The 27,017-nt window shown below is 37.3% G+C and overlaps 1 protein-coding gene and 1 long non-coding RNA gene across 3 annotated transcripts in view; one reads left to right on the top strand and one right to left on the bottom strand.

Annotated features, from left to right (window-relative positions):
• Dok6 (docking protein 6) overlaps positions 1-27,017 on the top strand; it is a 391,510-nt gene that overhangs the window by 236,438 nt on the left and 128,055 nt on the right. Inside the window, exon 5 of the mRNA XM_059246053.1 lies at positions 6,030-6,219. Within this exon, the coding sequence (XP_059102036.1) occupies positions 6,030-6,219 (190 nt within the window). The remainder of the gene's footprint in view (positions 1-6,029; positions 6,220-27,017) is intronic.
• LOC131895564 (uncharacterized) overlaps positions 1-27,017 on the bottom strand; it is a 119,311-nt gene that overhangs the window by 83,539 nt on the left and 8,755 nt on the right. For both annotated transcript variants that reach the window (XR_009375215.1, XR_009375214.1), the window contains exon 3: positions 26,559-26,742. This is a non-coding gene — a long non-coding RNA (uncharacterized LOC131895564). The remainder of the gene's footprint in view (positions 1-26,558; positions 26,743-27,017) is intronic.

Raw genomic sequence — 27,017 nt, 5'->3', positions numbered from 1 at the left:
ATTTCTGTTTTTCCCATGATGGACCTAAGGTCTGAGGTTTAAAATGAAATCCAGCTCTTCATGATAGTCAAATACACAGATGCTGATCAGCCAGTGAACCACATTTCTACACTGATTGCATCAATCATGCATGAGTTTTCTTGGAAAACAAGTAGATACTTAAGGTTATCCCACCTGGAACCATTTTGACCTACATGATCCACACCAGGATACTTGCCTAGCTGTGCAAAGTGTCTTCTGAAGAAAGAGAATGGGAGTATAGAGCAAAAAAACAATGCAGGAGTGTGGAACCTGTGTGCAAATGAGAACTCCCATTAGGGTGCACTACCCTGTAATGGTCTAGATATTGTGATGGTTCTCTGAAATGCTCTATTTGTCCTCCAAAGGACAGTCAATTCCTGAATTGCTCATCATTAGGAATACAGCAACACAGAAGTAAATCTAACCTCCAATAGTAGTAGCTAACTAGCAAGGGTTCTCCACCCCCTTACTTTTCTATTCACTTTCCCAAGACAGACACCCCCACCAATGGAAGTTGTAGAAGAAATTAGATGTTGGAGCAAATGAGAATGGCTGTCTGTTGGGTTCCAAGCCACCGACTCCCCCCGAGAGGAAGGAGGGTGAGATGTTAAATCCAGATCGCAGTGCTGAGTAATTAACTGGTGGCATAAAGATGAATCTATCCTCATGTCTGACAGTGAACTAAGAACTGAGCATGTGTTGCAGGTAACATCACGGATAAGAAGAGGAGAATAATAGTTATTCTGGAGCAGCAACAGAAAATAAACTGTTTTTTTAAAAATACATCATGCTCAATCTGCATCTGTTTTTTGAACTAATTACAGGAATAAATTTAACTTACATGCTCTCTTTTATAAATAATCTTAGTTAATTCTTTAGAGGTTTTTTAATAGGAAAGATGTACAAATAGTGAGTTTTACCTCATATAATCATAGATAAATAGGAAAATACATAAAATTCAAAAGCATCAATTTTTCTGGTTACATAGTCATAATTAGTCATTTCACAACTATTTATATAAATGTACATAATTCTTAGTTTTGTTTATTTATTAATAAAATATATCTTAAAAATAAATGAGTGTTCTACTTTTTGCTGTGGGAAACCATGGAACTGAAATTCAGGCAAACAGACAGAATGGAAACTACAGATAAAACAGTGCAAAGAATTACTCAAAACCTAAGATCTAAGCAATGCCTTATTTTGTGGCACTTACATTTCTGAGCACTATTGAAATTGTAAAAGGAAGAGATAATACCAATATAAGGAGTTCTATGGATGGAAATTATTGTTGTATTTAACCAACTTATGTGGAAATGTAATGTTTTAATAATGTGTGCATCTCCTGTCTTCTAGCTCTATAGGATAATTAGCACTACATTTCATCATATCCAAGGCCACCACTTCTAAAGAAGAGGGAGAAATGGGACAGAATGAATAAAAGTTACCAACAATCAGCTAATGAAAGGAACATTTTTTGAAAATAAGGGAATAAATTGGTGCTCAACAAACATTTCTCAAATTTATTCTAGTAAAGACAAACTAATGGTACCACCATGCTATCACAAATGCACTAGACTTAGTTACATGCTAAGTGCGTGAAATCTTAAAAACCATCTTTTTGAAAATGCTATTTATAACAATAAATTTGGCTCAACAGATGTATCTCTTTTCTGGTCTGTTAACATTTCTACCTGTGTTTTGTATCTCTTACAAAAACTGAAATTATCATGGTGCCATATGAAAGGAAGAAGGTAGAAGAATAACAGTGATGACTTTGGACGGAGTATCGAACTACCCTCCAAATTTCCATCTCTCTACCTGCATGTAGTGCAGCTCTCAGACCTCATCAAGGAAATTTCTTTGTACAGTAGATGTTGGTTAATGTAGAAACTCAGAACTGGCTAAAGAACAGCGAATAAGTGACTGTGTAGTACATAGCCACAATGGAGCATCTGTGTCACAGCCCCTCCCCAAAGGCTGGGGATTGTAAGTCCTGGAAGTTCAGAATGACTGACAAAAAACAGCATCTTTGAGACAAGAGAGAACCACTACACTCATGAACTCACATCAGCTGTCACTGTCCATATAAGAATTGCATAAGATTTTATTATGCAATTCTTTTAGCCAAGTAACATTTTAGCATTTAGCAAATGATGAACTTTCATAAAACCTTTTTTTGATATCTTTTCTTTTGTTCCAGTTGGCATGTAAAATTATTCTTTTCAAGTCAGTCACAAGTTATTTAAAATGGGGTTAATGAGAAAATATTAGAGCATAATTTTGAGTTGTCCTACTAGAACATGGCATAACATTTTACAAGCTTTGTTTTCTCTGCCATTATTTCATCCTTGGCCATATTTTAATACTAACTTTACATTTAAAATTTAACATTTTAATTTATTAATTTTAAATTTAGTATTACAAATCAACAATGTAACAAATGTGGAACTCAAAGTGAAAGCTTTGGCATCTCGAGATGCCAAGGCTGGATGACGCCTTGATTCTCTGTTTAAATCTACATTATGAGTAATTTTCAAGAACATTAAAGTCTAAAAACTGGTACTCGAATCATGAAAAAGAAATATTTGCTCTTTCATTTTAAAAGTAACATTCTTTGACAGTGTTTGAAACTACTCACCTCATGTACTTATTCCACCTCCCTGAGAGATTATTGATAACTAATACTTGTTTGGGCAGGTGATGTCATTGTCTTTATTGATGTGGCAGATGATGTCCTTGTCTTTATTGGTGCAAATACAGATGAACTGCCTCTACTCCCCTCAAAAATAAAAGTAGCCTTTCACCCACATTTGGACAAGAAAATCTAATTACACTTGTGAGTCACACAGAAGAAGACATGGAAGTAGGATGTGGAGAAGTGTCCAGGAGGAGAGGGAGACAGATGAGAGAGGGAGGTGGGGTAAAAATGACTGGAATTCATCATACAAACATGGAACACTGTCAAACAGGAAAAAAATGTAAAAAGTAAACATCACAAAAAAATGTAGAGGTGGCCATTGAAACCACCCATACTGAAATGACCTGTCAACAAAACCCTTCACAAATGTTAGTAGTAATTAGCACCATTTTAATTGAATCTAAAATTCCTGAAAACCCAGTCACTAGTAGATAATGGGTTTTGAATATATGTAGCATAAAAATAATATTTCTAAAGGTAACTGCATTATTTTAAATATTGTAAAAAAAAGTAGCATCAAAAGAAAAATTGGAGATTCTAAACCATAAAAACAAAATGTTAACTTGAGCTGTATGGTTAAAACATATTTGAGGCAAGGAAAAGTAAGAGGCAAGAGAAAGAAAAGGAGACCCATTGGCAATACCACTGGCTTTGCATTGCCTACAGCTGTCTGGGAGATTGCTTTTGAGACAATTATCCAATCACACTTTATTTTCATATATAAATGGCTCCATAGTTTTGATACCTAGAACATTTTGTTATGTGACTCTTTTAATTCACTTATTATTATCTCCAAAGTTCTGGAAAAGATTGATATTTATTTCTCCTTTATAAAGTTTTATCATTGACATTTGATCACATAATTATTTCTGTGAAAATGGAATGGTATTTTGGCTTTTTTGTGTAAGTTTCATGTATTGTTCACTGATTAGGCTATTTGAATGTGTCCTACTTTTAAGACAACAAATTGGATTATATATCCAGTGTCAAGAATCCTAAGCAGTAGTAGTCGTATTTAACTCTGTTTGCTTATTTCAATATTTTGGAGGAAGTTCATTTATAATATCATGATATTGATTCTTTAGCTATCTTCAGATTGAAATTAATGCAATGAAAAATAGAGAGGAATATTTTACTTTCCACTTGTTGAACAGCAGTTTCCCTATGCACAAAAGATGCCACTGAAATATGATGAACTACAGATATAAATAATAAATTTCATCAAATGTGTCTTGACCAAAGAAGTATGTTCAACCTTATCTAGATGTCTGAGCCTTGTCATTGGGTTCAAGTATCATTTACACAAAACTGTTACATGAATCTCTGCTCTTATTTATTATATATAATCCCACCGGAAGGAGAAATATGGTGGGTATTTGACTGATGTAATACTAAATGTCTGTTCTTTAAGTGGTTGAATATAATAAGAATATAAGATATGGAATAAGTACATATTTGTGCTTTTTCATTGTAGATAACTAATGGGGCAATGTTCTTAATTTTCAGCTATAACATTGATCTCCATTGCTCTTTCCTTGGAAATGAATGTGAAATCCATATACATGTTAGTTCCATGGGTCAGTAACCAAAGTAAAAAATGAAAACAAATTATCTTTTGTTTAAAAAAAATCTAGAACTGAGTATAAATGCATGTCATGTGGCTATCAATACCCAAGCCTTCATGTTTAAGTTAATTTAACCCACTTGGAATCTGAATACTGTTCTTTGACTCACAGAATCCTTACTTGATAAAATACCTGCCAGAAAAATTCTTATTATCCAGACAATTCCCACTGAGCACCAGCAAGCATTCAGTATTTAAGAACATGGCGTTATGATGGATAGCAACACATTTCAAAATGTGTCTTCTAACTGCAACTGCCTCAGTGTGCTTTTCAAAATAATTAATTCAACCACACTGCCTCTTCAGCACTCTCCACAATTAAGTTATAATGTACAGAGACCTTGCCAGTAATTCTTAAACTTTCTTATCATGATGTTATTTTTCAATATGCCTCAATTTTCACATCTTCCATTCATTATGTATTTGTCTTTATTCATATGTCTTCACAGATAGATATTAATTACTTACTATAAACCAAGGATATGGTGCTAGGAAGCACACTTATTTTATTCAGCACTTTATAGGTTCTTTACTTCCTGGAACTTACAAACCCTTGTTTCTCAAAGTGCACTCAATGCATTTAAATGGGAATCAAAGGCTGTAAAACTTTGCAATAGCCTTGGAGATGCACAGAAAATTACAAAGCAAGGTTTAGAGTTACTGCCTAATAGTAGGATTTTCAACTGTAAATATACTAGAGTGAAAGAAATTATATATCTTTAGATTGCTTGCCAAGGGCATGTCTCAAGTTTTGTAGAAGGCAGTAATGACTAGCTACAATTACTGTATGCCAACTCTGACCCTGACTACATTGTTTTTACATGTACACTGGATAATTTTGCAGTCCCTCTGGAGTTAGGGAATCACTCTGATTGTACATGAAATACTTAGGTCACAAAGGTGAGATTGATTCAGTATTTATTGTTTTCTTTAATTAAGGGATTTTTTATTCATTTTACACACCAACCACAGATGCCCCTCTTCCCTCTTCCCACCTCACCAGGCTTCCCCTCCCCCAAAACCACCCCCATTCACTCCTCCAACAAGGTATGGCCTCCCATGGGGAGTCAGCAGAGCCTGGTATATTCAGTAGAGGCAGATCCAAGCCCCTCCCCACACATCAAGGCTGTGCAAGGTGTCCCACCATAGGTAATGGGCTCCAAAAAGCTAGTTCATGACTATTAGCAATAGTAGAGAGGGTGCCTGAACTGGCTTACCCCAGTAAACAGATCAGTTAATACCCTAACTGTCATCATAGAGCCTTCATCGAGTAACTGATGGAAGCATATGCAGAGATCCACAGCCAAGCACCAGGTCGAGCTCCAGGAGTCCAGTTGAAGAGAGAGAAGAGGGATTCAGTATTAATTCTTAAATAAATAAGACAATTCTTGAAAAGGTTGTGTTTATGATAACCAATTGACCGTATGAAGAAGCAGAATAAGCATCATGTGGAAAGACTCTACTTAGCTACTATTCTGTTTCAATGGTACAGTTTAACCATTGTGCAATCTTCACTATAGAATATGTATACAATATAGCATTGTGCAATGAGAGAGTAAACAAATGAGTGATAGTAGCTTAGTGAACTTCTTCAAAATATAGTATTTTGCAGTATACATCAATGTTGTCAAAGACTGTGAGAACACTTCATTGAATTTCCCCATGCTTTTTGTTTCTTTATAGAACGATTCAATGTCTATCTTATGCCTACACCCAACCTGGATATTTATGGTGAATGCACAATGCAGATCACTCATGAGAATATCTATCTCTGGGATATCCACAATGCCAAGGTCAAGTTGGTGATGTGGCCTCTTAGCTCACTAAGAAGATATGGTCGCGATTCAACTTGGTTCACCTTTGAGTCAGGAAGGTAAGTTCCAATTTCATGACAGAAATGCGCAGGTGTGTAACAGAGTCCTGTGAGGAAAATCCTGGCCACCGTTGCCAGGTATAGGCATTATCTTTATAAAAGGTAGAAGTCAACAAATAAAAATATCTTCTGCTTCTTATTAATGATTTGAAAAACATTATTAGTTATATTGCAGGTTAATTACTCCAGGCAATCATCTCAGTCTCATACATGTATATCAAGCTATTTTAATAAAGTAAGGTATTAAAACTTATTAATACTAACTTTGACACATTTTCATGCAGTAATATTCCTGTACAATTAAATGTGTCCTTGATTGCATTATTTCTGTGAGTTTATTAAAAGCAAATGATGTTAAGTGCTGTTTTAAAATTATTTATATAATACATTTCAGGTTTCAGATAAGTCAAACAACTTCTTCATGCTACTGTTTATGCTGGTAACATTAGTGATTAATTTAAAATTCAAAATGACTGAAGAAATTTTGGCATAGTTACAATTGTCATAAAGCAAATAGGTTGACTTTTTCATCACAGCATATGGCTGATGCCCATAAATGCTTAAAATGAATGGATTGTTCACAATTATTATGCATAGACATGAAATTATACATGAGCTTCAAACAACCAAATTAACATTTTTAATCCTCAGATCTCTTTGGTAAAATATACACCTAACATGAGACTTAAGTTTGGGGATTGTTTTCCACATCAGGAATTGAACTCAAAGTTTCCTCCCTATGTGAGTACTCTAGCCAAAGAGTGTGGTGGTATATTGTGTACCCTAATAAACTTATCTGGGAATCAGAGAACAGAGCTAGCCATTAGATTAGACACAGAGGCCAGATAGTGGTGGCATACACCCTTAATCCTATCACTTGGGAGGCAGAGATTCATCTGAATCTCTGTTAGTTGAAGGCCACACTGGGAACAGAGTCAGGCACAGTGGCACACATCTATAATCCCAGCACTTGAGATCTCATGTCTTTGCTTGGGAAGAACACATGCCTTTAATCCTAGGAAGTAATATGGCAGGACACAGAAAGGTATATAAGGCGTGAGGAAACAGGAACTCTCTCTCGAGGCTGAGGATTTTGTAGAGGTAAGAGCATGGCTGGCTTCTTTCTGCTTCTCTGATCTTTCAGCTTTCACCCCATTATCTGGCTCCAGGCTTTTGATTAATAAGACCTTTTACGATTCGTGTTGCAATCGAGCTACATTTTCAGCCTAGGTTTAAGATTACTATGTAACAAAATGACAATTAATGTATCAGTCTTCCCAGGTGAGAACTGATTTAATACACTGTTCAAAAGAATTCATAGTCTTAAACAAAATAATGGCTGAGGTTACAATGCATGTGACATAGCAACTTTAATCCATAAAACTTTCTTCTTATAAAATGTTTAAAAATTCATGTATAGTTGGGTTGCAATAATAGTCATCTTGGACAGGTCACATGTCTCTTAAATTTTAAGAACAAAAATCCCTCAGCTGCAGTAATTTTCCTAAAATGAAGTACTTTTACAACAAGGAAATATTACACTTTATCATGCTGATTTCTCTGAAGAGTCTTGAATCTTGTGTTTACTTAGTAACTCTGAGCTCATTCAACTATCTATTCCTTTCTGCCTAGAAACTCAGGGTACAATAATGATCACATTCCACATAACAATTGAAAATAAAATTTTCAACACAAGAACATTTTTAGAAATGTACACTGCTTTAAAAATTATCACATCCCTTGTAGAAAAGGGATGATAATCTTTTAAAGATTCACTCATCTAAAATAAATATTGTTTAATAAACTTAAAAATTAGTGTTATAGGGAACTAGGGAGATAGATAAGTTAATAATGTGTTTAACTACAAGCATGAAGACCTGATTTCAATTCCAGAACACACACAATAAAAACAAAACACACAAACAAAAAACCTTGGGCATCATGATCTGTGCCTGTAATCCAAGTACTAATGAAACAGAGACAGGAAGATACCTGGGCACCAGTGATTCCCACCTAAGTAGGCTGGGTCGGTGAAAGATCCTGTCTCGAAGGAGATCAGTGATTTGAGGATGAAACCCAATCTTGTCCCCTAGCATCTGCTCATGTGCATGCACGTGTGTGTGCGCGCGCGCACACACACACACACACACACACACACACAGAGAGAGAGAGAGAGAGAGAGAGAGAGAGAGAGAGAGAGAGAGAGATTTGAACTTGTATGCAAAGGAACATTCACATATAAACACATATGTTTTTATATATACACATGCGTAAAATCTGCTGTTGCTGGGCAGAATGATGCACACATGTAATCTCAGGACTTAAGAGTTTGGTCAGTCTTCAAGTTCAAGGACGCTTTACTGTAGATAGTGAGCACAAGCCAGCCAGAGCTACACAGTGGGATCTCTCAAAAAAAAAATTAATGAAACTCTTACTGCATTATTGTTTTTCTCCATTTCCCCTAGCCCTACCTTCCTACCACTCACCCTTCTGTTCTGTGTTCTTCTGGCTATACTTACCCTCAATAGACTCCATAATTTAAAGAACAAATGGTATTTTTTTTATTACTCAGAATTTTTATTTCATTTACAATGTTCATATTGTTTTCCAACATAGTTTATTTTTAGTTTGACTTTCATAATTTTCATAGGTTTTTTTTTTACCAGTTTCTTACTTACTCTTTAAAAGTCTTTAAGAAGAATAAATATGTTCTCCTCAAGCCTTAAAATTAGCATCCTCAAGCCCCAAACCAAACTGCTTTCTTGATAACATGAGTTAAACTTCTATGACCTTGACTATTTTAATAGTATTAAAATGCATGAAAATATATAAACACATTAGAATATGTAAGGTTCATATTTTTCAAATATTTGTTGCACTGTTGGCTTATCCATTTTTATTTGTTTTTCTGGTTGCCAGAATAATGTCTTTACAATTGGTTGTCCATGCTCCCAGAAGTCTTGAGAATTAGAGGGAGTTGGATTTTCATTACTACTTTACTGCTCACTCATTTAACCTGGGCCTTTTGTTCACTCCAATGTTGGGTTTTCTTCTCTATATTAGGATGTTTGTGATCCCTACCTTCTAGCTGGATCTGAAAAAGCTGAGTAAATATATGATCATAAACATGCAAACAGCACAGTATTGCCACAAAATTGGCATAGATTAAATCATTTTTAAGCTCTTCCCCAGAAAACTAATATTTTGCTTGTGTCTAATATCTTAGGAACTTTCTAGCTCATCTTGAAGAGTTCTTATCAAAGCCAAAGTAAGATTCTACTAGGTTACACCCTTGGCATAAGCCACAAGAAATGTGGGTAGAAACAAGCCAAACACAATACTTGGAAGACACTTGCCTTTAAAAGCCTGACAGATAGGTCTGAGTTCTCTAGAAATAGAAGCCAGAGAGTTCCCTGAGTTCAGAATCTGGGATCATTTGTGAAATGTGACTGATGCAAAGACTTTGAGAAGAAATCAAAGGGAAATAATGAGTGTCTGCCCTTACATAACTTTGGGTTAGTAGTGTCTACCATTTAAGAGCCCATGGGATTTATGAGAATTCTTTAATATATTATATGCATTTCTTTGAGATGAGTTTTTTGCTGTGAAAGTATTGTCTATGGAGAAATCAGACTGTAAAGCAATGAAATTATAATATGAAATGTTTAAGATATATAGAAAATGCACTTCAGGTAATTTTGTTTGTTTTGTTTTTTAACTTTTATTGATTCTTTGTGGATTTCATATCATGTATTCCAATCCTACTTATCTCCTTGCATCTGCCCTCTGCCTTTGCAACCTGCCCTCAAATTAAAACCAAATTTAAGAGAAAGCAAAAAACAAAAAGAAGAAAAAGAGGGAGGAGGAGGAAGGAAGGAAGGAAGGAAGGAAGAAGAAGAAGAAGAAGAAGAAGATCTTGTGGAAGCTGTAGTATGACCTGTTAAGTCACACAGTTTATCCTTTAGTCCATTCATCTTTAATTGCAGGTAGTCATTGGTCTAGCTGGAGGTCTCTGGTTTCTGCTATATTCCAATAATGGTCTTTCACTAGGGCTCTTCTTGGATATCCTGTTTTTCTGTGTCATGAAGATCCTGATGTTTTGGATCTGCAGGTTCAGCTTGCTGGTCACAAGTCCAACAGTTCATAGATGAGGTGGATGTAGGGGTAAGCCAACTCATAGTACTGGCTCTGGGCATGGGTGGTAGCTGGGTTGGTCATCCCACCAGCTTTCCCTCATCTTCCCTACCCCAGCAAGATCTCTAGCACTGCCTCTGCTAGATCACCCAATGTAGCTTACAGCAAGGAGTGGGATCAGTTCTCCTGCTCTCAAGTCCTCAAATCTAGGTCCCCCACACTCCCATCACCAGGGCCAGCTCTACTGTTTTGCCCAAGGAAGGTACAAGGCCATCTCTTCTGACTGCTATAGGGGTGATACTAGGTGGGGCATCGGGGGAGGAGAGAGGAGAGGAGAACAGAGCTCTCCTGAGAACAAGGTCAGCTCTTGTGTGCTGCCCAGGTGGGGTGCAGAGCCCAGTCTCCTGTGTGATGCACCTGGTGTGGGACTGTAACACAAATTTCTAAACAGTCTTATTAAAAGAAAACCCAGAGCCAAATATTGGGGTGAATGCTGAAAGGTTAGAGAAACAGAACAAGCCACAGCTAACCTCACCTTGCCAACTTCTCAGCTAATCTTGTTTCCTCAAACTGGAAGCAACTGTGTCTTCATCTGGAATGTATCTCAGCTGAACTGCTGCTAAAAGCCTAAAAGCTAAAAAGTCTATAGTTCCTGGTCCTCATGCCTTATATACCTTTCTGCTTCCTGCCATCACTTCCTGGGATTAAAGGCATGTGTCTTTCCCAAGCAAGACATGAGATCTCAAGTGCTGGGGTTAAAGGTGTGTGTGTGTTATCATGCCTGGCTGTTTCCAGTGTGGCCTTGGACTCACAGAGATCTGATGGATCTCTGCCTCTGGAATGCTAGGATTAAAGGCTTGTGCTACAACTGTCTAACCCCTATGTTTAATATAGTGGCTGTTCTGTTCTCTGACACCCAGATAAGTTCATTGGGGTGCACAATGTATCAACCACATGGGACAGGGCTAGTTCTCTCACTCTCATGACCCTGAGACCATCTTATGCCTGCCACAGGTAGCAAGGGATTAGAGGGAGGGCATTTTTCCCTCACCCAATGGTAGACAAGGGAGGGCGGGGTCAGCTCTCTTGCTGTCATGCCCTCAGGGCTGGCTCATATGTGTTCCAAACACAGCTCTAGTGTGCTGCCCAGACGGAAAGCAGAGTCCATAAATTCAGGTAAAATTTCATACCTTATTATGTAAGATAACGCTAGTCTAACTACATACCCTCAAGTCAGAAATCTGAACTTCAACTTGAGCTTGCAGCTACTGATGGCACTTGTGTTCTCCCAAAATTATGTTGAAGCCTGCACCCACAAGGTAACTGTGTCTGTAGGCCGAGCCCTTTGAAGATACTCAGGTTAATGTCAGATTGTGAACATAGGGCCCCCATTATAACATATTCATTCAAGCATAGGTACTAAAGAGATGGCTCAGCAGTTAAGAGCACTTGCTGATATTCAAGAAGATCCAAGGTCTGTTCCAGGTGACTCACAATTGCCAGTGTCTATAGCTCCAGGGTGATCTGACACCTCTGGCCTCTACTATGTCACATAACCACACAGAGACACATAACTAAAAATGAGAAATACTAAAAATGAAAAAAGAAGAGACTCCAGGGACACTGATTACTCTTCATCTCCCATGGCATCTAAAATAGTGGTTCTCAACCTGTGAGCCACAACCCCTTTGACAAACCTCTGTCTCCTAATTATTTACATTATGATTCGTAACATCAACAATATGAAGTAGCAATGAAAATAGTTTTATGGTTGGGGGTCACCACAACATGAGGAACTGCATTAAAGGGTCTCAGCATTGCAAAGGTCGAGAACTGTTGCTCTGAAGACCCAAGAAGACATCCACTTAAAGCCAAGTGAGAACACATCCTACTAGCATATTGATCTTGAGCCATCCAGCCTTCAGAGCTGTGAGATCATAATTTTCTATAGCTTAAGGTGCTCCCAGCCTTAAGCCTTGACAGCCTTGACAGCACCATAGGGTTTAGGTTCTAGACTGGATAAGTGTGGAGAAGGCTAGCATTCATTTCTCTCAGCTCTTAATTGTAGGTGTGATGTGACTAGCTATTTTAAGTTCCTGCTGCCTTGACTTCCATACTGTGATTGTGTAAAACCTGGCATTTTGGGCTAAAATAATCCTTTTATTCAGTAAGATGCTCTTTGTCAGGGTATTTTAGCACAGCAGCAGAAATTAAACTAGGACAATAGGCATTGTCATAAATGCATAGTTTAAAATTATGAACTCACAGAAGGAACACAAAGAACATTTAGTCAGAAAAATGAAGATAAGGGTTTGTTAAAAATAAACACACTCAATGAGAAATACATTGATGATTTTTGTGTCATCCAAGCTAAACTCTATTTTTCAGAAGACATCCTAAACAAAATGAAAACAGAAGCCAGAGCCAGGGGAAAAAAAACTAATGATATCATTATTGGAAAAATTACATGAATTCACAAGTACTGGACAATTACACAACTCCAAATAAGATGGCAAATAGCTCATTCATAAAAGGGCCAAAAGTGTTATCAGTTTATAACAGAAGCTCTACTGATACTCTGGAAAACACATGAAGAAAACATGCTCAGAAACTTGGTTACCAGGGACAATTAACTAATACAAGGCTCTACTATGGTGATATTTTATTTGTATTAAAATGTTATTTGTAAGTTAATAAATAAAGTTGCCCAGGGGTCAGAGCTATTAGCAAGTCATAGGAAAGCAGGGCAGTAGTGGCGTACTCTTGTAATCCCAGCACTTGGTAGGCAGAGCTAGGTAAGTCTCTGTGTGTTCAGGGATACAGCCAGTATTGGATACACATGTCTTTAATCTCAATACCAATCATAGAAAACCTGGAGGCCTATACAGACAGGCCGTGATGAGGAAGTCATGTGGTTGGGTTTACAACCAATGAAAAGGCAGAACAGAAACTCTATATAAAGACTTTAACACAGAAAGTAGCTCTGGTTCAGAGAGGTAGGATCACCGCAGGAGGAAGGGTAAGGTTTTAGCTCTTAGCTCTAACCTCTTGGCTTTCTTCTTTGCATTGGTTCTGTGTTTCTTATTTAAAAAGACGGTTGGTTACATCTACACTCTGCTGCATCCCACCTTGCCAAAAGCAAAACAAAGCACTGGGTGTGTCAATTAGACATAGAACAACTCTGGTTGTCTTGATAATGTGAAAGAAAACTGGCTTATAATTTTCAGAAATTCTTTGATAGTTTTTGGGTATACCATATGACAGAGAAATTTTACTTCTATAAATTTATTTTTAAAATAATACTCATATCTGGATGCTAGGTATTTTTCTGTATAATAGTCAAAATAGAAACAATGCATTTTACAAAAAGTGTGACTGGAAACACAAATTATAGTTACATTATTTAATATAATACCTCTTTCTAATAGCACTCCACAAAACTAAGCCAAGAAACATTATTCTAAACAACGACACATGTAAATATATTTGTACAAAATTCTATGAGTCAAACTAATTTATATAGACAGAAAGTTTGGGGTATATGGATAATGCACTACTCATATGCAGAGTGAAACTTTTCAGGCATTGAGAATATTCTATATCCTGAAATTTCAAAAGTTTTCACTATTAAAAATTATTATTTGAGGTGATGAATTTGTTAAATGACTCCATTTCACCATTTCATGGCATATGCATCTCAAAATATTACACTGTATATATTATTTATTTCTATTCTTTACTAATATCCATTATATAAAATTATAGGATGAATTAAGCCATTTAAAACATGCATATCATGTATTCTGCTCATATTCACTCCTCTTTTACTCTGTCTTGTCTTCCTATTCTCCATCTCTCACTAGTTCTTTTCCTTTTCCCACATGGCTTATTTTATACTTTAATAATTTTAAAAATATATTTTCCACACATAAATGAAAATGTGATATTTGTATTTCTAGGTCCATTTTATTTCACTTAACACAATGCTTTCCATTCCCACCCATTTTCCTACAAATGGAATAATTTTATTCTTTATGGTTGTCTATAACACCATTATGTGTGTATGTATTTATAATATATATGTATGTGTAGATGTAACCATCTTGTTAAATAAGAAACAGAGCCAATTCAAAGATGAAAGCCCAAGAGGTCAGAGCAATAGCTAAGAGCTAGAAACCTTACCCTTCACTGCTGCTCCTGTCCTCCTCAGCAAGAGACCTACTTCCTGTGTGTTTGTCCTTTTTATTGCCTTTCTATTCTGCCTTCTCATTGGCTGTAAACCCAACCACATGACCTCCTCGTCACTGCCCATCTATACAGACCTCCAGGTCTTCTATGGTTGGTATTGAGATTAAAAGCATATGTCTCCATGCTGGCTATATATATCCTTGAACACACAGAGATCTACCCAGCTCTGCCTCCCAAGTGCTGGGATTAAGGGCGTGCACCACCACCGCCCAACTTCTGCTATGGCTTGCTATAGCTCTGACCCCCAGGCAACTTTATTTATTAACATACAAATAAAATCACATTTCAGTACAAATAAAATATCACTACTGTATGTATATATATTCTGCATTTTCTTTATCCATTTACCCATTTATTGACATCTATGCTGATTGTATAACTTGGCAATAACTAACGCATCAAAATACATGGGTTTCTAGGTGTCTATAGTATGCTGACATACTCCTTTAGGCATAGTCCCAGGAGTGCTTTAACTGGATCGTCCAGTGGTTCTAATTTTAGTCTTCTAGAGAATCTTTATACTGATTTACACTGATTTCCATACTATTTGTACCAATTACATTCCAATTCACAGTGGGGAATCATTTTTACCCACATCCTCAATACATTTGTTGTTTCTTTCCTTGATAATAGCCACTCTGGTGAAACAAATGAAATAGAATCCCAATGTACTTTGATTTCCCTGATAACTAATACTGTCAATCACTCTTTTATGTTTTTTATTTATTCATTTTGGTCATTTAGAATTCTTTTGAGAATTGTTATTTCAATGTATTTGCTCACTCACAAAAAATTTAAGGGCATTCTAGTTTGCTTTCTAATACTCTGATAAAACATTAACCAAACAAATTTAGGAGAGCAAAGGGTTTACTTCAGCTTAGAATTCCATGTCACAGTCTATCACTGGTGAAAGCCAAGGCAGGAATTCAAGCAAGAACCTGGAAGTGGGAACTGAAAGAGAGACACAAGAGGAACATTGCTTAAGATTTTCTCAGCTGCTTTTCTTATACAGCCCAGCCTGCTCACAGGTGGCTTGGCCTGCTGGGGTGTGGTACCTCCAAAATTAATCGGCAATCAAGAAAATGCCCAATAGAAATGCCCATAAGCCAATCTGATGGAGGCAATTCCTCTATTGAGATTCCTCTTCTCAGATATCTCCAGGTTTGTTGACAAAAACCTAGACGTACCTGGGAAGAGAGCATTCTACCCTTTGTCAACCTAGACATACAAATATATCACTATAAACTGTACCCTTTTCATTTCTTATCCCCAAGATTCTATGCTAATACTACAGTTAAAAACAGTCCAGTTTCTAAAAGCCCCCCGGGCTTTGAAACTTTCAATACTTAAAAGTTCAAGATCTCTTTGCGACCTTCAGTCTTTATACTGTAGGCTACTATAAAATAAAATACAAGCTACATGCTTTCTTATTTCAAGAGGGAAGGACAAGGGCACAAAAACAATAACAATTAAGCAAAATAAATTCCAGCAGTATAATTTAATGTCTAATATCTGGAACTCACTCTTGATCTTCTGAATACCAAAGACCTTAGGCAGCTCTATATCTCAGACTCGACTACCCACTGGATATGTTGTTTGTCTGAAAGGCTCAGACCAGCTACACTCCACATTTGCCACCGTTCTTGGCAGATATCTCATATTTCTGGTATTTTCAGTATCCAGGGGTCTCTACTGTTGCTGAAGATGCTCCTTTACCAGTGGCCTCTCCAATCTTCTCATGTTAGAAATCTTCAGCTGCTGTCCATGATCTTTTCAAAGCCAGTACCATGTGGGAGACTTACATATTACCCATGTTGTTTTCCAGCTTGACATTTGTTGAAAATTATGGAATTGTTAACTAAATATCTCATATTTGCATATTATTATATGTAAACTACATTACAAAGTTCCTCATTTGAAAAACTCTGAGAAAAGAAAAAAATCCTTAGTTATTCTATGAACCAGATATTATAAGGTGATGGGCCTGGCCAGATCTTTATTCTTGTGCTAGTAAATTGAGATCACAAATCTGTTTTCACAGCCTGAGTAGGTTTTGAACTTTAAAAATTTGGAGTAAATCACCATATTTCCTTTTTTGAGATTTATTTTATTGCCTTATGTTGTCTGATCTCAAAAGTTAATATAAGCTTTGCAGGGAGAAATGAAAATAAAAATCACTCATAATATCTCCCTCTTGAGATAAAAATGCTTTCAATATTTTGATAGACATCTGTCTAACATATTTTAAAACAAACTTAAAGATCTTATCATTCATGTCTTACTTATTAATGTATTGAGAATGCTTTACAATCAAGATTATAATGGCAGTATGATGTCTGAACATAAAGCTATGCCCACTATTAATTTCACAGAAGATATTTAGAAAATGAACTTTAATAAATAAGCTCACAAAAAACATTTGTGGAAGGAATTGCAAATTCTGATTATGTTCTTAACAGAGGCTTTTAAAAGAATTACGAGGTCAAAGCATGTGAGATTTTTAAATGTTCTTTATAATACAGCAAATTGTTTTCAAAAGAAGGAGTATCTATTCATACATCTGCTAACAGTACAAAGAGAGTGCCATTCTTGCCCCCATGAATACAAGCATTAACATGGATATTCAAGGTCTTTATTTTTTGATGGAGCCCCTTGACTTGTCATTCACTTTTTTTTCTTTTCTTTTACTTGTCTTTGACATTGGAGGTTTGTCTTTTTGTACATAGTGAACTTCTATTTTCCCTTTAAAGATTGAGATGTTGATCATAGCTTTTTGTGTCTATTCTGGTTAAAGAGAACCAAAGCTGACAGGCATAGTCCATGTTTCACCAACAGAATGAGACACTTTATTCCCTAGAAGACAAGGCTGGGGATTGTCTAGAGAGCAGATCAGTGAGTGAGATCCAACCAGTCAAATACAGAAACCTAGATATTTTCGTCTTGTATAATATTATTTATTATCTCATTGCATAAAGTATATTACTTTGCACACACACTATATATACATATATATGTATGTGTATATATATATATATATATATATATATATATATATATAGTGTGTGTGTGTGTGTATGTGTGTGTTACTAATCCTACTGGAAAGTAATAAAATTGGATAATTCAAAGTACTTTTCTCACTGACAGCTAAAATCAAACATACTAATCAATATTAATGTGCCACTAGGCTATGAAAATTAAGAATAGGCATGGTATCCAACCACTGATCTTGGTAGGATAGCTTAGCTCATTTGCCCTCATGGTTATAAACATACCTCCTCCCAAGCCTCAAGGAGCACATGCTCTGGTAAAGACTGCTGAAAGGAAACCAAGGCAGAGAACTCTGTTTCCTTGGTGAGGCATAGCATCTGAGAGTTGCATTCATTCACATTCTCACAACAGTTTGGACAAATTGCTCCTTCACCATGATTGTAACTTTGCATTTTAAGAGCAAAAGAACCAACCAATTTTCCATGGAACCTTGGTTTCCAAAAATATCACAAATTTACCAGACCTGCAGAATAAGTCACAGGCCTCCTGATTATGCTCAATTTTTTCCCTATGAAAGACAACACTACTTTTTGAACTGCTGATGTGGCAGTTTCACTTTACATAAACGCATGAATATTGGAAGCAAGAATCCAAATGAGTGGCAATTTCTGCATGACAAATTTCAAGCAAACCCAAATCCTTTTTAATAAAATCATTGCTCAAGTTGAGTTCTACTGTGGATATCGCTCTGTATAAGTATAACGCTGATTGGCCAGTAGCTAGGCAGGAAGTATAGGCTGGACAAGCAGAGAAGCGAATTCTGGGAACAGGAAGGCTGAGTCAGGAGAAGCTGCCAGCCGCTGCCATAAGTACGAACATGTAAGATACTGGTAAGCCATGAGCCATGTGGCAAGGTACAGATTTATAGAAATGGGTTAATTTAATATAGAACTAGATAACAAGAAGCCTACCATGGCCATACAGTTTGTAAACAATATAAGCCTCTGTGTGTTTACTCAGTTGGGTCTGAGCTGCTGTGGGACTTGCGGGTGAGAGAGATTTGTCCTGACCGTGGGCCAGGCAGGACTGGAGAAAACTTCAGCTACAGAGTTCTTTATATGTTTTGGAGATCAGCCCTCTGTCAGATGTAGGGTTGGAGAAGATATTTTCCCATTCCGTAGGCTGTTATTTTGTATTATTTACTGTGTCCTTTGCCTTACAGAAGCTTCTCAGTTTCAGGAGGTCCCATTTATTAATTGTTGCTCTCAGTGTCTGTGCTACTGGTGTTATATTTGAGAAGTGGTCTCCTGTGCCAATGAGTTCAAGGCTACTTCCTACTTTCTCTCTATCACATTCAGTGTAACTGGATTTATGTTGAAGTCTTTGATTCATCTGGACTTGAGCTTTGTGCATGGTGATAGATATGCAGCTATTTGCAATCTTCTAATGTTGACATCCAGTTATGGCAGCACCATTTGTTGAAGATGCTTTCTTTTTTCCATTGTACAGTCTTGGCTTCTTTGTCAAAAATACAGTGTTCATAAGTGTGTGGATTAATGTCAGGATCTTCAATTCTATTCCATTGGTCCACATGTCGATTTTTATGCCAATACCAAGCTGTTTTTATTACTATAACTATAGTAGAGCTTGAGGCCAGGGATGGTGTTGCCTCCAGAAGTTGATTTATTATATAGGATTGTTTTAAATATCCTGGGTTTTTTGTTTTTCCATATGAAGTTTAGTATTGTTCTTTCAAGTTCTGTAAAGAATTGTGTTGGGATTTTGATGGGGATTACATTGAATCTGTAGATTAATTTTGGTAAGAAACTAGACATCAAAATACCAAACAAGCCAATTAAAAAATGGGCTACAAAGCTAAACAGAGAATTCTCAACAGAAGAATCTCAATGACCAAAAGACATTTAAGAAATTGCTAAACATCCTTAGTCATCAGGGAAATGCAAATCAAAATGACTCTGAGATACCTGTCAGCATGGTTAAGATCAAAAACACTGATGACAGCTTATGCTGGAGGGAATGTAGAGCAAGGGTAACATCCTCCACTATTGGCAGGAGTGTAAACTTGTACAGCCACTCTGGAAATCAGTATGGCGGTTTCTCAGAAAATTGGGAATCTACCTCACCCAATGAAACCACTCTTAGGCATATACCCAAGGAATGTCCAATCATACCGCAAGGACACTTGCTCAACTATGTTCATAGCAGCATTATTCGTAATAGCCAGTACCTGGAAACAAGCTACATGCCCCTCAATCGAAGAATGGGTAAAGAAAATGTGGTACATATACACAATGCAGTACTACTCCAGAGTAAAAAACAATGACATTGTGAAATTTGCAGGCAAATGAACGGAACTAGAAAATATCATCCTGAGTGAGGTAACCTAGACTCAGAAAGACAGACATGGTATGTACTCACTCATAAGTGGATACTAGATATAAAGCAAAGGATAACCAAACTACAACCCACAGCCCCAGAGAAGCTAGGTAACAAGGAGGATCCTAAGAGGGACACATGAATCACCCTGGGAAGGGAAAATACATGAGATCTCCTGAGTAAACTTGGGGTGAGGGGGAACAATAGGGGGTGGGTGATGATAACATGAGGGAACAAGATGGTCGAGCTGGGACAGGAAAGGAGTGGGAGAGCAATGAAAGAGATATCTTGACAGAGGGAGATACTATGGGGACAGGGAGGGACCTGGTGTGAGGGAAGTTCCCAGGAATCCACAAGGATTACCCCAATTTAGACTACTAGCAACAGTGGAGAGGGTGCCTGAGCTGGCCTACCCCGATGTGGTAATCAAATTGGTGAATACCCTAACTGTCATCATAGAGCCTTCATCCAGTAACTGATGGAAGCAGATGCAGAGATCCACAGCCAAGCACCAGGCCAAGCTCAAGAAGTCTAGTCAAAGAGAGGGAAGAGGGATTCTATAAGCAAGTGGCATCAAGGTCATGATGGGGAAATTTACAGATCCAACCAAACCAATCTAATGGAAACTCATGAACTTTAGACCAACAGCTGTGGAGCATGGGACTGGACTAGGTCTTCTGCATATGCAAGACAGTTGTGCAGCTTTGTCTGTTTAAGGGGCCCCTGGTAGTGGGAATAGGATCTATTCCTGATGCATGGAGCCCATTACCTATGGTGGGACACCTTGCACAGCCTTGATGCAGGGGGAGGGTCTTGGACTTGCCTCAACTGAATGTACCAGGCTTTGCTGACTCCCCATGGGAGGCCTACCTTTTTGGAGGAAGGGATGGAGGGTGGACTTGAGGGGAGACTAGGGGGAAACAGCAGGAGGGATGAGAGGGGGAATCTGTGGTTGGTATGTAAAATGAATAAAAAATTCTGTATAAAAAATAATTACTTATAATATGTTCTTTCATTCTAAGTACAATGCTTAATACAACAAAATCGCATTTCAAATAAATGTCTCACTAACTTTGATAATATGACCTGTGTTTGGAAGCCTGGAGAAAACCTGCTTCCTAATTTTTAGCAGTTAGAAATAAGAAACAGGAAGAAATACTGCAGTATAGTTCCTATGAAGAGGTTGTTAAAGAAAACAAATACTGTGTTATATAATTAAGGATTCTGCTATTCTATAGATGGACTTTACTTATCCCTAACTTTTTAGATTAGGGGTATTAAGACAGAAAACCTGTTTTCTCTAATCAGCTTGCAAGTGCAACAGTTAAAAAGAAAAGATAAACTAGAGAGCATTTAAACATGGTGTGAGATCATGAAAGATGTATATGAATATATAACATGAGCTTTATTGTGCACAGCACATTGCACAGATTGAATATGCCCCATCTGAAATTCTTAAGATCAGAAGTGTTTGAAATTTGTGGTGATGTACACATTTTTGGAATATCTTTATAGAATTTACCAATGAAGTGACCCTAATTTTGAAACCAAACATATATATATATATATATATATATATATATATATATATATATATGCAGAAAATAGAAAATTCCAGATTTGTGTGTTTGGGTAATGGGGATGTTCAACCTGTATAATGTTTAAATTGCCCAACATTTTCTAGTTCAGCACTTCTAAACAAGCCCAGAATCATGCCCATCCTTGCCTGTTCTTTCTCTCAAAATAAGTTTTCCATCAAGAGTATTAATGGAATATTTTTCTTCATAAAAGAGAAATTGTCTGAATTATTGATACTCATTGTGTAAATCCTGTACTCTTTGATGCGTTTTATATCCACCAAAGGATGTTCGTTCATGATGGATATTTTAGAGTGTAAGAAGGGTGGGCATCAGTTCCAATCAACCTGAGAACAGTTTGACTTTGTGTGTAAGTGACACCAGCTATGTGACTGTCATCCCTGGCAGAAAGCAAAACCTAAACCAGTTCAGCTACAATACCTCTAATAGTATAAAACAATGCAGCCTCAGCTCCAGAAATGACAGCATGTAAAGAAAGCTATGTGTATCTATCTAGTGAATGAATTACCCAATGTGTTCCATTATTTTCCTGGTAGACATGAATAGTGTGACCATATACTAGATGGAAGATCAAACCAGAACTTCAAGTGTCTCCCTATTGATTTTTACCCCCATGAGTTTAGAAATCACTGTTTGACTTAATGACTATTAGCAAAGTTTAGGAACTTTCTGAAGGAAAATTAAAAAGCGTAAAAGGAAGAACAAAACTGTCACTGTGATCCCAATAGACCAATTAGTGAAAAGCTATTCACACTAAAGCATGTGTGGGTTCAATAAAAATGTATTGAACTTTAGAGTTAATGGAGCAAAAACTAAGATCAGAGCCTCCATTTCATGATAAGAATGGTTTCCTAAGGCATTTAATTAATGCTATATCCTATGGGAAAAATTAGTTCTATTATCATAGCAAGAGATTTACCAAATTAGATACTCCAAAAAAAATCACTGTTTCTAAAAGGCTTTGTCTAACATACTTCTTTTGCTATGATTTTTTCTCACATGACATTTCTTTCCATTCCTGCCTCCTACACTATATAATTAACCCAATTAGTTACGATGATTGAATGATTTTGTGAAATCAAAAACCTGACTTATTTTTTGAACTGTTATTCATTCAGCAGATGACATGATAAGAAGTAAAGATGAGCCGGGCTGTGGTGGCACATGCCTTTAATCCCAGCACTCGGGAGGCAGAGGCAGGCAGATCTTTGTGAGTTCGAGGCCAGCCTAGTCTACAGAGGGAGATCCAGGAAAGGCACAAAGCTACACAGAGAAACCCTGTCTCAAAAAAAACAAAAAAAAACAAAAAAAAAAAAAGTAAAGATGAGAAGCATACAGACTGGCCTTAAGCAGTTCAAGGCGCAATATAGATGGGTCTATGAATGGCTACAATATGATGTAGAAATTGCAATAACAGGAATTCCATGAGGTTTACATATCAGTAAAATAAGCATTATGCTGAATAATTTAAAATTGTGATTGTTCCGATATAATATTCAATGGCTAAACACAGTAAAGTATGTCTCTCAATCATATTAATATGATACAGGCCTGAACAAATTGCCAGGACAGTTATATTAAAAAGCTGAGACTGTTGCAGTTGTGAAGTTCAAACAGACCAAACTGCCTCAGCTGACAAATCAGGGTAATAGCACAGAGGAAATCTCTAGTAGGTGTTATAGGCTGAACTATGTGTCTCCAAAATTCATATATAAAAACATTGTCCTCAGTATCATCACAGTAGGGATGGAGCCTTACAAAGCTGATTAAGTTACATTAGGTCACTATCCAGTACGACTCATGACTGTCTACATACAAAGAAGAAAAAAGACATCTCTCTCCTCTTCTACTTCCCTGCAGCATACAGAAGAAAATCCAGGTGAAGACAAAGAAAGTAACCATCTACCAGCCCAGAAAAGGCCTGAATCAAAATCCAACCATGATGATGGATTTTGGCCACTGATCTCAAATTACTATAGAACTGTGAGAAAATAAATTTCCATCATCTAGGACCCACAATCCATGGTATTTTGTTTTAGCAGCCTGAGATAAATGATACAAATCATTTAAATATTCTGGCACAGAGACTATACATGAGACTTCTTTGAACAGCCCACTGTCCTGAACACTGCACTGCCAAGCTCCATCAATGCAAGGAAACATGAGACAGTGTGTGGAATATTTGGTAGGCCACAACCATAACTCTGATAATATTTTTTAAAAAATATTTTCCATGTTACCTTCATATCAATCTCTCCATAAGGGAAAGAACCTCTCAAAAGTGCCACACTTCCAGATTGTAGGTCAAAGTTCAGTCTGTAGGAAATTTGTAATGTGGGCAACATTGATTCAATATATCAGAAGAATGATTCCAGAGGCATGATCTAAAAGGATCATTTTTCTGTCTCTATCTATCCTATGAGATAAGCAGTAGCTTAAAAGAGAAAAGAAATCTTCACTGCAAATACCCCCTTAAAGAAAGAAAAGATTGGAAGCCATGGGGCAGTCAGCTCTGAAAAGTTGGTTAGTAGACATCCTGAGAGTCTGACCTTAAGCTCTAAGAAAGATCCATGACCTCTTTCTTCTCTTTTGGCAGAAATTTGCTCATCCTCCCATCACTTCTGCTCTGCCCTGTCTCACTTGGGAGGATTTTCCTTCATCTCTCCTTGACTATGTCTAACATGGACATGGGAAAAGGTTCTTCTTAGGTGTTGCAAGTTTCTGAGTCACTTGTACAACTGAGAAGTGATACTAGAGGTCTGAGGCATATCAGATAATAGCCCTAAGGAAGTAGGAGAAGGGCAAGAAAGACAGAAACTTCCTATATGCTTTAATTTATCTTCAGTTGAAGAGTACAACCAAAACTGTAACCAAAGGCAGCATTTGGGGTCCAGAAAAATCTCAGGCAAAATGATTGTCAGCAACAACAGTAATTGTTGGATCAAGTATAAAGGACAGTATAGAGAGAGTCAACCACTTAATGTGTAAGCTGGAAATAAAGTTCATCCTCGATGTGGAGGCTCTAAGGCATTCCAGACGGGTTATTTCTTCGGGAAATTATGTCGACAGAAAAGAATCACTACTGAAGTGGTCTCACACAAGGCTACACACATGATCTAAAAGCAGATACATAAATGATTTCCATTTTTCTCTTCTGTAAAGAACTAATGATATCTCAGCTGATATCCATTGTTTCTAAAACAGCACCGTGGTCTATCAATGCAAATACTGCTAAATAAAATATGTGAATGAATGGTTAGCCTATTATAAATTTAAAAATAACAAAAATCATAAACATTTTGGTTTAGTTATCCCAATAAAACTTTGCTAGAATATCATCCAATGGCTTATATAATTAATTCATCTGGTCATATGTACCAAAATTTAAGGAAAGATTTTTTTAGAAATAGTTCTCTTATCTGCTATAATTGTTTGTTCCCCACAACCACCACCATTTTGGTGTGAAAGTTAGTCCCCTGACTTTATCACATTTCTATAGCAAAGACTCACTTAACACATTCATTGTCCCATCTAATTAAGAGATGATGGTAAACACAGGATCCACAGCAAGTAGTGATCTTGACCTTTTTTTTTTTTATTTTTTTTTATTAAATAATTTTATTTTACAGATTCCCTTGTTCTTTCCCCTCCCGCCCCCCTTACCTTCCCCCTAGCCCGCCCCCCATTCCAATCTCCTCCAGGGCAAAGCCTTCCCCACAGACTGAGATCAACCTGGTGGACTCAGTCCAGGTAGGTCCAGTCCCCTCCTCCCAGGCCGAGCCAAGGGACCCTGCATAGGCCCCAGGTTTCAAACAGCCGACTCATGCAATGAGCACAGGACCCGGTGCCACTGCCTGGATGCCTCCCAAATAGATCAGGCCAATCAACTGTCTCACCCACTCAGAGGGCCTGATCCAGTTGGTGACCCCTCAGCCATTGGTTCATATTTCATGTGTTTCCGTTTGTTTGGCTATTTGTCTCTGTGCTTTATCTGACCTTGGTCTCAACAATTCTCTCTCATATAAACCCTCCTCATTCTCGCTAATTGGACTCCCAGAGATCCACCTGGGGCCTAGTCATGGATCTCTGCATCCAGATCCCTCAGTAGTTGGATGAGGTTTCTAGCACGACAATTAGGGTGTTTGGCCATCCCATCACCAGAGTAGGTCAGTTCGGACTGTCTCTCGACCATTGCCAGCAGTCTGTTGTGGGGGTATCTTTGTGGATTTCTGTGGGCCTCTCTAGCACTTTGTTTCTTCCTATTCTCATGTGGTCTTCATTTACCATGGTCTCCTATTCCTTGTTCTCCCTCTCTGTTGTTGATCCAGCTGGGATCTCCCACTCACCCAAGCTCTCTTTCCCTCGACCCTCGCCCTTCACTACCCCTACTCCTGTCCAGGCTGTTCATGTAGATCTCATTCCATTTCTCTGTCATTGGGCGATCCCTGTGTCTTTCTTGGGGTTCTAGAAAAAATCATCCTGAGTGAGGTATCCCAGACTCAGAAAGACAAACATGGTATGTACTCACTCATAACAGGATACTAGATGTGGAACAAGGATGACTGGACTGCTACTCACAACACCAGGCAGGCTACCTGGAAAACAGGACCCCAAGATCTTGACCTTTTATCAACCAATAATCTTAACAGTGTTACAAAGATTGTACATTTTAGCTATTACTCTCTTTGTAGCTTTAAAAAAATTGTCTCTTTTGTTTTTTGACATTAATATAATTACATCATTTCCCCCTTCCTTTTCCTGTCTCCACCTCCCATATTTTCTCTCAAAGTCATGGCCTCTTGTTTTCATTAAGATGTTATATACATATGTTTGTATGTATATTTATTGTATGTTATAAATACACATATATTCCTAAATATATAAAGACACCCTGCTCAGTCTGGATAATGTTACTTTTATATGTTCTTAGGGCTGATCATTTGGTATTAGCTAACCATTTTGTTATGTTCTTACCTGGGGAAGAATATTTCTTCTGTTCTCATCTTTTTTTTTAGTGGCCTGAGGTCTTTGTGTAAGATTGAGGCCTCCTGAGGTATCACCTTGCTACAGAAACTTGTCTGTTGATGTGATTCCATGTTCAACTTAAGGTTTAGGCAGTCATGTTGGTGGTACTTAATAGATATAGCTTCCAACATTCCTAGGAGACACAATCATACAGTAAACTCACTATGGGTTCTTCAAGGTCCAGGACTCTACTCACCCTGGGTAGTTGAGTGGGTTTCAAGTTCTAGCATGATTTTCCTCTTGTTGAGTAATTCTTAAGTCCAATGAGAGACCTGAGCAAAAGAAACAGCCTTCCCCAGGGAAGAGCATACCAACTGGTTATCTAATACCAAATGGTCAGTCCTTAAAACATATACATTAAAGTGACATTATACAGAGTAGATTGATTTATGTATTTAGGAATATGTG

Source organism: Peromyscus eremicus, chromosome 19 (genome assembly GCF_949786415.1).
Source record: "Peromyscus eremicus chromosome 19, PerEre_H2_v1, whole genome shotgun sequence".
In the NCBI taxonomy this organism is placed as follows: domain Eukaryota; kingdom Metazoa; phylum Chordata; class Mammalia; order Rodentia; family Cricetidae; genus Peromyscus; species Peromyscus eremicus.
Note: the sequence above shows the minus strand (reverse complement) of the source record. Positions and strands in the feature narration are given on the sequence as shown.